Source organism: Clavelina lepadiformis, chromosome 1 (assembly GCF_947623445.1).
Source record: "Clavelina lepadiformis chromosome 1, kaClaLepa1.1, whole genome shotgun sequence".
NCBI classification, from domain to species: Eukaryota; Metazoa; Chordata; class Ascidiacea; order Aplousobranchia; family Clavelinidae; genus Clavelina; species Clavelina lepadiformis.
Window position 1 is genome coordinate 10,685,613 of NC_135240.1, and position 14,908 is coordinate 10,700,520.

At 36.5% G+C, this 14,908-nt stretch overlaps 2 protein-coding genes and 1 long non-coding RNA gene across 3 annotated transcripts in view; all 3 read right to left on the minus strand.

Moving 5' to 3' along the window:
• Nucleotides 1-139: 139 nt before the first annotated feature.
• LOC143465187 (ubiquitin carboxyl-terminal hydrolase 38-like) lies at nt 140-6,815 on the minus strand. The gene is made up of 15 exons (XM_076963379.1): nt 6,173-6,815; nt 5,918-6,038; nt 5,036-5,165; nt 4,696-4,931; nt 4,470-4,592; nt 4,056-4,196; nt 3,685-3,899; nt 3,351-3,513; nt 3,166-3,247; nt 2,636-2,700; nt 2,171-2,447; nt 1,707-1,918; nt 1,458-1,608; nt 989-1,317; nt 140-461 (listed from the first exon to the last, which is right to left on the minus strand). Exons 1-15 carry the CDS (start codon nt 6,691-6,693, stop codon nt 318-320), a joined length of 2,910 nt encoding a protein of 969 aa, XP_076819494.1. The 5' UTR covers nt 6,694-6,815; the 3' UTR covers nt 140-317.
• A 4,474-nt stretch (nt 6,816-11,289) lies between these two features.
• LOC143452787 (uncharacterized) lies at nt 11,290-11,778 on the minus strand. The gene is made up of 2 exons (XR_013115100.1): nt 11,683-11,778; nt 11,290-11,561 (listed from the first exon to the last, which is right to left on the minus strand). It is a non-coding gene; the product is annotated as an uncharacterized LOC143452787 (long non-coding RNA).
• Nucleotides 11,779-12,244: 466 nt separating this feature from the next.
• Nucleotides 12,245-14,908, minus strand: part of LOC143452780 (dynein axonemal heavy chain 6-like) — a 45,386-nt gene continuing 42,722 nt past the window's right edge. Inside the window, exons 83-90 of the mRNA XM_076953879.1 lie at nt 14,599-14,756; nt 14,265-14,452; nt 13,999-14,183; nt 13,795-13,926; nt 13,614-13,725; nt 13,398-13,531; nt 13,137-13,307; nt 12,245-13,036 (exon numbers count right to left, since the gene is read on the minus strand). Of these exons, the coding sequence (XP_076809994.1) occupies nt 12,848-13,036; nt 13,137-13,307; nt 13,398-13,531; nt 13,614-13,725; nt 13,795-13,926; nt 13,999-14,183; nt 14,265-14,452; nt 14,599-14,756 (1,269 nt within the window). The 3' untranslated portion in view covers nt 12,245-12,847. The remainder of the gene's footprint in view (nt 13,037-13,136; nt 13,308-13,397; nt 13,532-13,613; nt 13,726-13,794; nt 13,927-13,998; nt 14,184-14,264; nt 14,453-14,598; nt 14,757-14,908) is intronic.

Sequence of the window (14,908 nt, forward strand, 5' to 3'; positions counted from 1 at the left end):
GATATTCGTAGGTAGTGTACAATTAGACACTTTAGTGATGACACCTCCGGTAAATACTTAATTCATCGATTACATGATATTTTCCTATGCCCGCTGCCTGAATCAAATTATAAATACTTCAGCAAAACACTAATTTGGCAATAGTTTAACTGTTTTTTAATTGTTTTCAAAATAAATACTAGCAGTAATACAAGAGAAGTAATCAATGTAATTACTTTATAATAACCACAGAAACCAAATAGAAAAAAATAACAGCTTAAATACGAAACGTTGATTACATTAATTAAGAAGAAAACGGAACAATTACGACTACGCTTTTAAAATACAAGTGAATTTGAGCTATGCTGGCCATCCCCGCTTCCTCCACAATTAGGTGGAGGAGGTTTGTCATCATCATTCCATCCCAGTACATTTGATTGCTTGGCATGAAGATCCGCGGCTTTCCTAGAAGCTTCTAGTTCCTGCAAGTGCCATGCATTTACAGTTAAAAACAATAAAAAGATACATGTACACTAAACACCACACATAAACATATTAATTCCAAATAGTAGTTTGTGTGATACTTTCATAAATTAGCTTCATATTAAGCTGTTCACATAATAGAAATGGATTTGTTTCTGTGCAGGACATTTATACAAAAGTTGTCAACATCAATGTGGTGAATCAAAGATCGTATGGTAAAAATACCAAAAGACCACTTTACCAAAATTGTGTAGTTGCATTTAAAAGCATTATCTATTATAATATTATGTTAAGTAGAAGTGGTGATTACTACCACAAATCCAAGTAAGAGCATTTTATTTAATTTTGCCCATTGATTTATACATTTCAGACTGCAGTCTATCATCAGAGTTTAACCTAAAATGGTGTGAAACGCATTAAAATGATTTTATGACATAAGAAATTTCCTTAACGATATTGTATTTTACATGACACATAGATAATACATAAATACATTTCCATATCAACATTTAAAATTGAGGCCTACCTTAACAAAATTCGCATTGTCTTGTTCTATCTTTTGAAAAAGATCTCTTTTTATAAAGTCCCTTCCATCATTGTCTGTTATCATGCCATCTGAGCCAAAAGCCTTGTAAATTAAGACATAAGCTGTATCCTTCGCAAAACTATTTGTCAAGTGTTTTATACTGCTAAATGATGAAAGAGAAACATGACTGTCGTTAAAAAGGAACCAAATATTTTCAGTTTGAGAACTGTGCTGTTTCGCATAGCAGTAATAATGTCCACTTTCAGCAGATGTTCCAGAGTGAACCACAACGGCACTTATCTCATACTTTCTTGCTGATGGTCCCGATGCTGTAATTAATCAATGACAAATAAACGGTGAAAACGATTATCATAAAAAGCTCTTTGAGTTTTGTTCTCTACAATATTCGAGTTCACTTTAGCATCATAACATATTATAACTTAACTGATGTTATAACATCGTCATTTACCATTATGTGTAGGGACTTCAATCTCTAGTGGTATGTCAACGTTATCCAAGATTTTACTTCGCACTTGCGCCCTGGTGTTGTAGGTAAACCGCATTAATGTTACCAACAGATATCTTGGTAACTTTACAAAAACTGTTGTCTTGACAGCGTTCTGAAAATGGTCAGAAAGAATCATTGACTGTAATTGCTAGCAGTTGTACATACCATTGACAAAGCCAGGAACAAGTGTGTCTGCATTAATAAACATACACTTAATATTTTGCATTGGTTGCATCTGTACTGGTTATCTCCTTCTAACTTCTCTTCCTCTAAGTAACTGTGCAAAAGGTCAGTGAGATTATGACTCCTCCTGCTCTCTGCTTCTTCCTCTTCTTCTTCCACTTGGACTGGCATGTGGACATCTTGCTCATCAGATGCTTCATCAATGAATGTTTTCGAGTTTTCAACGACTTCCTTATTTGCTGGAAATGAAAACATGTTTAGACACGTCAATAGGAAACAAAGTAAAGTCAGACTTCTGACAAGTTAGTGCTTTCTGCAGGAAGTTTCTGGGTTGTTTAATAGTAAATAAAGTTAGTAAGTTTCTACATTGCTATTGCATACTTTTTCAAAGCTCTAGTTCGTTTTATGTACATTGTTGTCAAATCGTCAAATGGCATAGGTAGCTGAGTTGTATGCTAAAACTCTGGACAATAAGTGACGTGCCAACATACATGAGGAAGAGTTTGATGGCGTGTCATCTGTTTCTTTGTCATTCTCATGTGAAGTGCGTTGTATTTCCTTATCTTCAGGGGGACTTTTGGAAAGAGGCGGTTCAGTGTTATTACGAGCGACCAAAGCACCACGTTCACTGGCCTTGTTTAGTGGAAGAGCAATGTCAACAAATGTCTCATCACGAGATGACACAAAACCACACGTGTCACATCGTATGTTACTTTTGAGCTTTCCGTGGAAAAGTGATTGAATAATTGTTGTTTTCTTTTTCTGTGGCTGTAAGCACAAAAAAATAATTCATAAATATTCCAAAAATTAAGGAAACCAGAAAAAATTTCCATAAATGATGATTAATGTAATTTTGTGCATTTTTTTCAAATTTTGGTTTACTATTTTTTGCGAAAATAATTATAAAGACTGAAAATCTACATTATGATGTTTAACTCTATAACCAAACCACTTACTATTTCGGGAAGTATTTGTGTGCTTGTACAATGTCTATCTGATGAAGAATCACTTTGAATGTCATCTGCAAATCATACACATACTAGAAATAGCTTTTAAAGAATTCAAAGTCCAATTAAATTTCAAAAAAACTACAAGGTCCAAAACCGCATAACTTGATGTTGTACTGGCTAGTGCTGAGAGAGTCTCACTTTCTAAAGTAATCCTGATTTTAAAAAACTTTGTGGTACTACACTTTCGATATAATGTTGTTGGGCAAGGTATTGACAACTACTGCTCCCATACAGTGGTTTTGGTGAACAGTGTCAAATTCAGGCAAAACCAAAAACAATTTAAAAGAACTGTAGATTAGGAAAAGTACATCGGATAAACGTAGTAGCCGGGTCTTAAGCGGTGAGAAATCATCAGCTAGTTTAAATCACACAAAACATTCCTCCATCATCTTTAGATAAATATCCTGATACTATGTCATACCATAGGACAGTGATTTGTCACGACTCACTATTTGGCCCCAAGATATACAATTTACCTGTTGAGCATGTATTCCGGTTGCATTGCATTTCTTCTTCATTTAAACGATCAAGTAAATGTTTGAGATACTCAGAACAATCCTAAATACATACATATTTCATAGGCATCTCTTTGGAAAACTAAACTTCATACCGAGACTGCACAGTCAAGAACTGTAAGAATTTTAATTATATCACTTTTTACCTGCTGAGAGCCTGATGTAAACCAAGTTGGTTTTGAATTTTCCACCAATTCTTTTGGTTCAAATGCCACACGCTCTGTTAATATCAAAAAACCAAAGGTACTTTCTAAGACTTGCTTGACAGAATTAGGTGGTGAAGGTGATTCTAAAATTCCAATTCGAAATCTAAAAAAGAGCTTTAATAAAGTATGAGTAAAGTATTAATGTAAAATTAAAATTCTTTAACAAGTTTATTAAAATTCCAATAAAATCTTATTTATAAAGAACAAGCTAAGCAAGTGTGAACTAAGCTATTAGTTGTTTGTTTATTTAATCAATGACAGAAGTGCCATTTACTCTTTGATCATAAAAAGTGCTTGAATGATACTGTTCATGTAACAGGTGTTGCCTAGATTGACAAGTCCAGCTTTGTTCGCATCAGGTGATCTTTTGGACAGTTGGTAATCATATAGGGTGTGCTTTGGGGTTGTTGTCAGCTGACTCATTTGCGAGCTCCAAGAACTTATTTGAAGTGCTGCTTGCATTTCCTTTACTGAAGGTTTGGGAAAGGGCTAGAATAAAAAATAAATATTCTAACTTACTTTTCAAGACAAACTGAAGCAGGAGCACTGTTTCTTAGCACAGCATGTAATGCGTACATCTCTGCAAGTATCTGCAATGGACCTTTAAATTGAACAATTCTACAAAAATTTATGCAATATGCATACCTTCAGTATATTTAAAAGTGGGCCATAGAGTTCTGGAAAACCAGTGTGCTTATACATCATGCAATGGCACACATTACAGATTTGTCTCCGATAAATATTATTTACTTCTGGATTATTTTCTTCTTGTAGTTGCGAAATAATCTACAACATGGATAGAAAATCTGAAATTTGTGATTTTCCTTTCATTGTTCCTTTTAAAGCTATCTAGTCAAAATGCTAACCTAAAAACATATACCATCAGAGTATAAATAACAAAAGACACTAGAAAAAAAGAAAAAAGCACAACAGAAAATTACAAGTCGTTTGTATAACGTTTCCTGGATACAATATGTCAAATGTAAAATAGTAATTAATACATACAAGAAACTAATTATCACATTAATGTCATCCTACTACCATTACCAGTATACTGACCTGTGGAATCATGGGTAATATAAGGTGAAATGGTTCAGGTGAATGCTGGAAGCTCATCAACATATGGATTGCGACAGACAAGCAAGAACCTCTTACACTTGGTATTTTCAAGCATCCAAAAACCTACAAAATGTTTGAATTTTTTCACAAAATTCGGAAAAATCAAGACCAAACTTCCTGGACAGATAGAAGGTCACGGTCAAGTTGAGCTTTTAGCATAAATCACCTGTTTAATTGTGTTCATGGTAACCTCAATTAGCAGGGTGAATTTAGAAGCTTTAGCAAGCTCTTGGAAGAAAGCTAAAACCCACAAGTCCGCTTTCTTCTGTGTTGGCCATGCTAACCAGGACACCATGCACTTTAACGCTATAAACATTTCAACATCAGATATCGTTGCATCTCCAACAATTTGCCGGATGGAACTTTCAACCAGCTTTGTTGGAATATATTCAACAAGACAACCTACAAAGATTTTTATTATAAATTTTGAATTAGTGATGGTAATAATAGCTAGTGCACCGTTTAAAAAATATTTCATTCAACAAAGAACGTCACATTGCTGATACCCAGTGCATTGGAAGGTGGTTGCTTCTTTTGGGAAGAGATAATTTTAAATATCTCCTTTAATGATGGTAGCAGAGTGGCTTCGGCATTTCCCCATATGTATTGAATAAGGAATGAAATATTTCTTATATCCTATAAAAATGCATCATAATATGTTATACAGTACTTACACGATATACAACAATTTACATATATAGGGCACTAGGATACAGTATATTATGCTAGGTATGAAATGGTTTTAAGTATATTACAATGTACTGAAATATACTACTTCAATATATACTGTACCCATTGCATGTTATCCTGTCTGTAAATAACATAGTATAAATAAACATATGTTGCATATTCCATCGATACATATCAAATATCAGTTAACTCAGTGTTTCTCAAACTTTTCTAAAATTTTTGCAAAGAGATCTCCTTGTAATTTCTTTGATGATTAGCGGTCCGTTATGAAATTTAAGGTTAGTAAAATCACGTGCATTGCCAAAAAGTCTGCCGATTCTTTTCTATTTCTTGTCTCTGACAAAAAAACTGACTAAGCTTCTTAAGCTCTAGCATTTGCCTGAATTGCTCAGAAGAGATCTAAATCTGAGGTGCACAAGCAACTAAGGAAGTCAAGCACGTTCTGAATGACTCTGACATTATAGACACGAATATATATACAATGCAAATTTAACCTTAATTATATTCATGTGATATAACATCGACTAAAAAACCAACAGCTTTTCTTACCTGGTCCGCAAAAAAATGCTTCATGGACCCTTAAGGGGTCGTGAAGCTCACTTTGAGAACCACTGAATTAGCTGAAGACTTAAATTATCAAATTTTTTTATCTTTGTGTTATAATGCAATTAGTCTTAAGGATGATTGTTATTACCTACCTTAACATAATTTGCAATTGTATTAAGCTCTTTGTCAAGTGGGAAAAATTCAGACATGGCATGAATCGAAAGGCTGCACATTGCAAAACCTCTGCTTAATGGTGGTATGCAGTCAATGTGTCTAAATCGAATTTTCATATGTTAATAATTTGCCTAAGTCATATGAACATAGTGACCAATTAACTCCACATTGTCACTAGATCACAAACCCAAAAGCTATCATCTACAAACTGATATTCACAACAATTTAATTACCTTGTCAAAAGTCGACATATTTCTGAAAAAGTTTGATGATCTTGACTACTATACAATAACCGAATAACTTCAGACTTTACATGAATCTGAATTGTCTTTTTTGCGGGTTCAATTGATTTCAGTTCACATATGTCAAGAAATATCCTTATCAAGACAATCCTTCGGTAAATGGAAACTGAAGTATCTTCATATTCAAACTGCGGCAATTCTTCATTCATTAAAACATATTGAGACCAATTGCCTTCAATAAGCAACCCAATCGCAGTACTAGTAAGTAGTTTATCTTGCACAATGGCTAGGGCTTGTGGAAAAACATCTCTTCCAAGCAGTGTTGCTTCATTACATTCAAACTCAGTTCCATACAAACAATAGTGAATGCAAATTTTAACAAGATTTTCTAGTCGTTCGACTGGCATTTTCAAAATGCTAGTACGAGTGGAAATCCGCAATTTTTTTAAAATTTGCCTTTTGGTGTTTTCAGGGTGTTCTGACTGGAATAAACCTTTTACTAGATCATCCATAATTAAATATCAAGTCTCTAGTACAATGCATAGAATGGATTGTGTAGCAAGTACAGTATCTTAATACCAGTACAACAAAAACTTACATATTATTAAGAATTTCAATGCTAAAAGAAAAAACATCAAAACAATCTATATTACTTGAAACCAAATTAAATTACAATAAAAAAATTAAAGTAAAAACTGGCAGTCCAACTATGATTGCAACATAATTTGGATAGTTAGCACAATTCCCAGTTTATAATAGGCTAATGGTACCTCCTTTACCAAATCTGCTTATTGAGAACTCTTTTCACTCTTCTATGTAAAAATCACAACTGTAAATCCGTCACTCTCATTTCTTATTAAGCTCATGCTGCCCTAGGCTACCGGTGAACGAAGGGTCTTCATTTCAATATTTGGGTCTAGTAGACTTATACAAATGCACAACCACAGGTTGCCTTTGTAGGCCTATACTGTATAGGCTATACACCAGCTACTCAAACCGTGATGTCATCTAGTTGTGCACTTGTATACTAGGCTCTAATACTTAAAACTGTATAACTCAGGCTGACTGTAGGGCAGTGGTTTTCAACCTGGTGGTCACGATCCCAATGGGGGTCATTAGCCTTTTTTTAGGGTTCGCAAGAGCTTTCAATGAATATAAAGTTAATACATGAGTCTTTGTTTAACAGCAATATCAATTACTCGTTTTTATTTTGCTATTGTGAATGCACAACAACATTACATATGTTTAGCTGGAAATTTTTGGAAGGGGGTCATCTGATTATATTGGGTTGCAAAATAGGTCGCTGAATAAAAAAGGTTGAAAACCACTGCTGTAGGGCGTACGGCCCTTCGGGAAAGTTTGTAAGATGTAAGCCAATTTTCCCTATTGCTACATTGTAATTATTACGTTGGCGTTGCGCAAACCTTGGCATTACATTTATTGGCACATTTTTCCGGCGCACTGATTACCAGTTAGCTGATAGCAATCTTTTCTATGACAGCGCTGTAGCCCGTATGTAATGGGCTTAGCCGTTGCAGCTTTTAGGACACTAAAAGATTACAAAAAAAATTCTGAGGGAAAGTACCACGTAGATATTTTCTGGGGATTCACCGAAAGTACATTAAACTCACTATTTATTTTTCATAAAACGTTTAGGCTATATTCTATGTATTTTCTTTTTTCTTTTCATTTTTTATTTAATATTCATTGTCAATGCATCACACACACATCTCAGGTTTTTCAAAAAGCTTACCGCTGTTATTGAGTGTAACGGTGTAACACCACGACTGGGAGACATTGTTGAACAGTATTTATATTTTTCTCAAAAATAACCACGATTGCGCATTATGCAGGAAAGGTTGGTAGCAGACCATAAAATGATCATATATTTTTTCTTTGTTACCAAAATGCTGAGCCAAGAAGGTACACATACTAGAGGTATGGTCAAGGGGGGATTGTAGAGTTATTTAAAAAGTCTTGATTGCTTTTACGTAGTGTGGACTGTGGAGATTCTATATTTAAAGGTTCTATGAATACTGTTCGATAGATTTTCCAAGGAGAACTGTTGATTTTCAATAACACATTTGAGTCTGGTTTTCCATATGTGGTGATTCGTCGTTGTGATTAAGATAGTGAGGAATTTGTCGGTGTTCGACTCAAGTCCCTAGTCATAGCTTAGGGCGCAAAGATCCTCGACACTTCCTTTATTTAGGTTTAGGTTTAGGTTTAAAGTTTTTTCGGCGAGTTTTATAGTTCGTTTTTCATTGGATCGGGTTTGAGGGCATTTGTGAAATAGATGATGGGCGGAATCTGGTTCAATTTTACAAAAACGGCAGTTATTCTTTGTTGTTGGTTCGTATACGGTTAAGTCGGTGTAATTGACAGGAAGCAAATTTCTTGCAAACTTAAAGTTAAAAGTTCGTAGGTAGCTCGGAAGCTCAGGGGAGTGGGTTCTTTCCCATTTTTTCGGTCTATTTGAGTGGTTCCGGATTGGATTCTTATTTTATTGTTTATCCGTTCGTAGGTTTTCTTTAACTTTCCACCAATGAGGTCAGTTTTCGTTTAATCGTATTTTTTGATAATTTCAATTATTTTTTCATAATATGGGGATCGGGTGTCGGTGTGAGGAAGGTTGTTCAGATGAACAACTTTTAAGGTACGGACAATCTCATGGCCAATCTGATATTCAATATAACTATTATGGACGTTGAGGGGCTCGTTTAAAACTCTGGCAGGACAGTATTTTCGGACAGATTTCAGTTATGTCAGATCCGCGTAGAATACAAAATTTGGGAGGTTTAGGCCGCCGTCAAGTTTCGAGAGTTGGAGGGTTTTTATATTTGCGAAAAGGTTTTCCATATTGCATAGATTTTTACTTTTTCGTTTATTAAATTGATTTTGTTCGCAGGGGGAGGGTACGTTTGCGCCGCAATGTTGCTGATTGCTAAAAGCTTCGATTTGATTAAGATTTCCTTGGCGTCGAGCGTGGCGTACGTGATTTCTTTTATTTTGTTTTCCACTTTTTTGTGTTTCCTTCCAATAACGGTTCAGATTTATGTTGCCGATGGTTGTACCTAACAGGTTTAGTTCCGTTTTGCTCCATTTTATGTCTGGGAGTAGGGACGTTGGGGGGTCGCCGTTTATTATCATGCCTTGGGTCTTTTTTATATTTAGTTTGAGTCCCGAAGCGGGTTTAAAAATGTTGACGAGGGCCAGTGCCTTGTCAACCGAGGCAATGTTTCTCAGTGTCAGGGTCACATCTTCTGCGTAACTCACGTTCTTAATTTCTCGTCTCCCGCTTAAGTGGATTCCTTTTATATCTGTGGTTTGACGTAGTTTCTCGGAGAAAGGTTCGGTTATGATAAGAAATAAAAGAAAGCTTAGTGGGTCTTCTTGTCTTAAAGCCTCTTCCTAATTTAATTTCCGCAGACCGGTGGCCGTTTACCACAATTTACCACAATTCGCAAAGATTTTCGATAATTTCCCTGATGTTGGTAAACAGATTCAGTGCGCACAAAGTTTTGTTTAACTAATTTTTTTCTATTGATTCAAACGCTTTTTCGAAATCGAGTGAGATAAAAAACGTATCGAGCCCTTTCTTTGAGCTCTGTTCGAATAAGTCTCTTAAAAGGGTAATGCCTTCGCTTATCGTTTTTCCTGCTGTTGCGAATTAGGATTACCCGATCAACTTAGGCAGAATTTCTTTTAGTCTGTTTGTTAGAACTTTGGTATATATTTTGTACTCTACATTCAGCAGGATTATCGGCCTTTAGTTTTTTAAATCTGCGTCTTCCCCTTTTTTTGTGGACAAGAGTTATGATACCTTTTTTTTATCTCCCTGGAAATTACTTTTTGGTCAAACCAGTATTGTATGAGCTCTCATATCTCGTTTCGGATCAGTGGCCAACACTCTTTATAAAACTCTGCTGATAAGCCGTCAGGACCGGATGATTTTCCATTTTTTATTGCCTTTACTGCGATTTTAATTTCTTCGATAGATATTGATTTTTCTAAATTTTCGTTATCTTCAGCTTTTTTCGGGTAGTTTCTTTTAAAAAAGCATATTGCGTATCTTCGTTCGTGTCTGTTTTTTGGTACAGTTTTTCGTAGAAAGGCTGGGCGATTTCAGTCATTTCTTTTGGGTTTGAGGTTGGGAGAAAATTTTCGTCATAGAGTTCGGCGATAAAGGTTTGTTTCTGTTTAGTTTTATATTTTTGAAAAAACGCTTTGCTGCCTAGTTTTTCTTCGAATTTTCTGTTCTTGACCGTTTTTTCTGTGGTTTCTTTTTTTCTTTGGTTTCGTAGGTTACGTTTTGCGTCTAGATAATAATCACTATACGTAATTTCATCATTGCTTAAGGCTATGATGGCGTCTTCGTAGGCTTTTCCATTTCTATAGTTTTCCCGTGGTTTACCGCGTTCATTTCTTTATTAAATTAGCGTATCAGGGTTTTTAATCTTTTTTTGATTCGATCCACCAAATACTTGGGTTGTCGGAACACAGCGGTTTGAGCGTTGCCCAAAGCGGCCCTTTTGCTTTTAACGCGTTCAAAAAGGGTTCGAATTTATATATCTGGGTGTTGTTTAACCATCTAGCAGTGGTTCTCAACCTTCTGATCTTGGCGGACCCCTTTTGGTGCTGTCAAAGCAGTTGGCGGACCCCTGAAGTTTAAGCAAACTAAGGGTTCTGAGACTGCACTTAAATGTTTCTTTGCTTAGTTTTACTTAATAGTCTTGGTGCACAACTGCGCTATTCAATCAAAATAACATCAAACTATGCCAGGGGTCGGCAACCTGCGGCTCCGGAGCCGCATGTGGCTCTTTCATCCTTCTGATGCGACTCTTATTAATTTTATTGCTACAGTAGAAACAAACAGAAGAACACTCGTGTCTTTATCTCACTGAGCACATTATAGTAATCAACTAATCACATTAATTAAATCTTACTGAATTAACTGCTTTTATAAATGCGACACATGACAGTTTTGTTACAGAGTGTCAATTTCGTTTTATTGTGAAAATAGTTTTGCGGCTCCCAGTGATTTTTATTTTGTGGAATATCGGTTAAAATGGCTCTTTAAGTGCAAAAGGTTGCCGACCCCTGAACTATGCGGATATTTTTATTTATTTCAAAGCGAATACACTTAATGGGAGTTTTGCTGTTGCATATTAGAAACAAGTCTTGAAATACGGGGTTGTGTTTTCGAAATCGATAGTCGCATGTCGTCTTCAACATTTAGTTGGTTACGTGCCTTCGATTTTATATGAACGAGAGCAGAAACTGAGAAAGCGATTATGTGCAATCTCCAGCAACTTAAAATCACTGTATCCAGCTGTCTTCTCGTATAATCCGCAATCTATTGCATCACAATAGGCCTTCCCTGCGGGTGATAAATCTCAATAAGCTTTTGTATTGTCCCATCACAATAGGCAATTAAGCAAATGTTCAAGCCTATTCCAAACAGCAATGATAAACAGCAAAAACTTTTTAAAAACTCGTACTTTATGTTGCAAATTTCGAAGTTCTCACGGACCCCCTGAAAACGTTTCGCGGACCCTTGGGGGTCCGCGGACCCCCGGTTGAGAACCACTGATCTAGATTTTACCCTTGATGGAGGGGCCGTAACGTTGGTCCGGAAGGTACGTGTGCGCATATTCTATTTCCGTTGCAATAATGTTATTTGACAGATAGAATCTATCTAAACACGATTTATGACTTCCGTCTTGCCAAGAAAATTGTTTTTTGTTGCCCTTTAAAATTCGGAAGTGATCGTTTAGGTCGTGTGTTTCGCATAGGACTTTTAATTCGCTTTTTCCCGCATTAGTTTGCTTCGTGGGTTCCTTATCAATGAGAGGGTCGTCGACGATGTTAAAGTCACCCGCGAGTATTGTTGGAACGTTATCCGTGAGATACTGATATGCGCGTTCGAAAAATGTGTTATTTTCTTTCATCGATGGGGAGCTTATGTTTGGGGCGTAGACTTTTACAATTTTTATTTCTTTGTGGTAAATTGTTAGGATCGCAGTAATCGGTCGACTCTCGTCGTCTAGGTCCCAGGTTAAAGGTTAAAGCATGACGAGATCATCCTATTAGACAATCTATCGCATATGCTTTGTATATCGGCCTACGTTCTCGTCGGGTATTTTGGTTGTGATTCCTTAGAAAAACGCAGGATACCGCACATGTATTTTTTACCGAAATATCATGCGAAATAAACAGATCAACGATCATGGGAGATGGCAAAATCAGTAAACGGAAAAGCCAAGTCTCGTTGCAGTTGTAAACTGTAAAATTTACAGTTAAAAGCCTATTGGCCAAAATTATCCACAATTATCTCTGCACTTCAGTCTGTAATATCTATGATTAAATGAGCTTACATCAGCAAAGCAATCTATTTCTCATTTTGATACTATTCTTTATAAATCACTTTAAGGCGCATACGCACAGTGATAACAATGCAAAACTATTCGAAAAAGTAAAATATTGTAGGCTACAAACACGAACGAAAGGTGTCTAATATTCGATATTTACGCAACTAGTGGCTACTAAAACAGATATACCTGTAGAATATTAATATTTAACGCAAATAAGGTAAAACTTTACTACAAAAAAATCGATAACACTTTAACACGAAATCTGCATAAGAACGGATACAGACCACAAAATTTACTGATCCAACTGACATAACAACGCTGTACCACGCAGAATCCAGTGATCTGATGGCAAGTTGGTTTCCAGTGCCACTGTCGTCACGAAATTAGTAGAGTGACCGGTAGAGGACAAGGTGCCTGCTCGTGCTGAAGTGCGATAGAGTGGACACTCATATTGTCTTCCACTGGATTCGTTTTCGACGTTCTGCAAAAATACGTCGTGTTTCAGATAAAACCATGCTATGAGATGCGCTTTCCAACTTCCAGATGAAGCAAAGTTATTTGATGCTTAAAAAAAATTATACCTGGACCGGTTTAAAAAGTATTTCTGGCATTCTGAAATAGCGAACATTTGTAAGTGAATCGCCCAACATCTGCTTATCCGCGTCCCATCTGGCACTGTCAAGGAACAATCCAAACACACGAACACCGTCAGATATCGGTGTGTCGCTGGTACGAAACGCCACACCGTTGACCTAAAGCCGATTACCGTCGTAAGCAACCTGACATTTTCTATGTAACGTGATGTGAAATTATGCAAAATTAACATAAAACGATAGAAGAACCTGAAGTGTCTTTGTAACATCGAGTTGATCTAAATCTTTGTCAAAAATACTGTGGACTATAAACTGGAAAGTTAAGGTGTCAACAGGAACAGTGTGTTTCCGGGCGTAATTTTGTAAAACTCCTGTGAGGAAACCTGGACAAAACATTCGGATGAACAAGAATACTGCAACCAAGTGATGGCACATGCCTGTTACATGCCAATGCTTTTCAATTACCTTGAGGAAAGAAAAATGCCGACAGCCAATAACTAGTTGGTTCATCCTGTACTTTAAGAACGCTATCCGCACGCTTTTGTGAACCGTGTTCTTTTGCTCCAGAGATTCCAATCTATGAGACAGTGATCAGTTTTTGCACATGGCAGTTTATAAAGATTAACAAACTATTTTTTAGAGTTACTTTGGCTTGAACCGATGAAATGACGAGATTGGACCACTTGGCGAAGAATCCAACTCGTTGCAGTAAATCTTCGAACCATGACCCAAGCAGTTTGCACGATTCGTAGGAAACAGCTTGCCAGGATGCCGGAACCTAGGAGGTAATTTTCCTTTAAGTAAACTCAAGAGAGTTAAATTTTTGAAATCCTGAAAGATATCGACCGACCTTTTGAAGTAAAAGTCCTTGAAACGTTTGTTCCAAGGAGTCAGACATAACGATCTCTCCTGACAGAGCTCGGGTAAGTGCTCTAAGACTAACTTGAACTGCCTCCAGCAGACGATTAAATCGATCGATTTCCTGTCTCGCAACCGTCAGCAGAGCAGAATGCATAAGAGGTAAACGGTTTTCATCTGTAAAAGATACATTAAAGTTATAGCGTCATGTTACATGCAGCCACCGATGTTGAATGAGGCCAACAAATATTGTCCTACCAGAATCTTGTGCCTTTGCTTTACTTAGCAGGTTTTTCCAAACTTGACTGGTCATAAGACGAGCTAAGGTCAGCTGATCTTCACGCTCCGTCTCATTCAAGCTATCGTCATGCTCCACGGACGGTGGCAGACGACGCAAAATATCACGTGTTATCTCCATGACGACTTCGGAGTCAGTTTTTCCTGATCTGGAAAGATTATGATGAAAAATAAAACTCTTTGAAGTTCAGGATTTAATTGCAAACTATTTATACCAAAGGTTACTATATAAAATTTTGGCTAAAAAGTAGGTTTTAATATAACAAGAATAAACAGGATTATCACATTAACTTACTCCAGCACGCTTGCTGTGGTGAGCTTAGGTTGAACCTGTATGATGACATCAACCAGCTTAATGGCTTCGGACTCCATGTAAGCGCGCTCAGCGTTGGCGTGCATTCCAAACACATCTGGTGGGTCGGAGAGAGGAAGACTGTTGACGTAATCCCGCACCTGAAAAGTAAAATGCTTTTCAGTGTCTAGAACAACACGACAAATAATGGATTAATATTATTCAAACGCGTCTGACGGAAATACACAAAACTGACTCATGATCACTCGGCGTCAAACTACAGTTTTCTTTAATATTTTAGCAAAAAAAATAT

What these genes read in the sequence shown, in the direction of transcription:
- LOC143465187 (XM_076963379.1), bottom strand. Translation starts at nt 6,693, where the DNA reads ATGGATGATCTAGTAAAAGGTTTATTCCAGTCAGAACACCCTGAAAAC. An exon ending in ACCACCTTCCAATGCACTGG is followed by an intron (nt 4,932 to 5,035) that starts GTATCAGCAATG and finishes AAATCTTTGTAG; the next exon opens with GTTGTCTTGTTGAATATATT. An exon ending in CACTTTTAAATATACTGAAG is followed by an intron (nt 3,900 to 4,055) that starts GTATGCATATTG and finishes TTTTTATTCTAG; the next exon opens with CCCTTTCCCAAACCTTCAGT.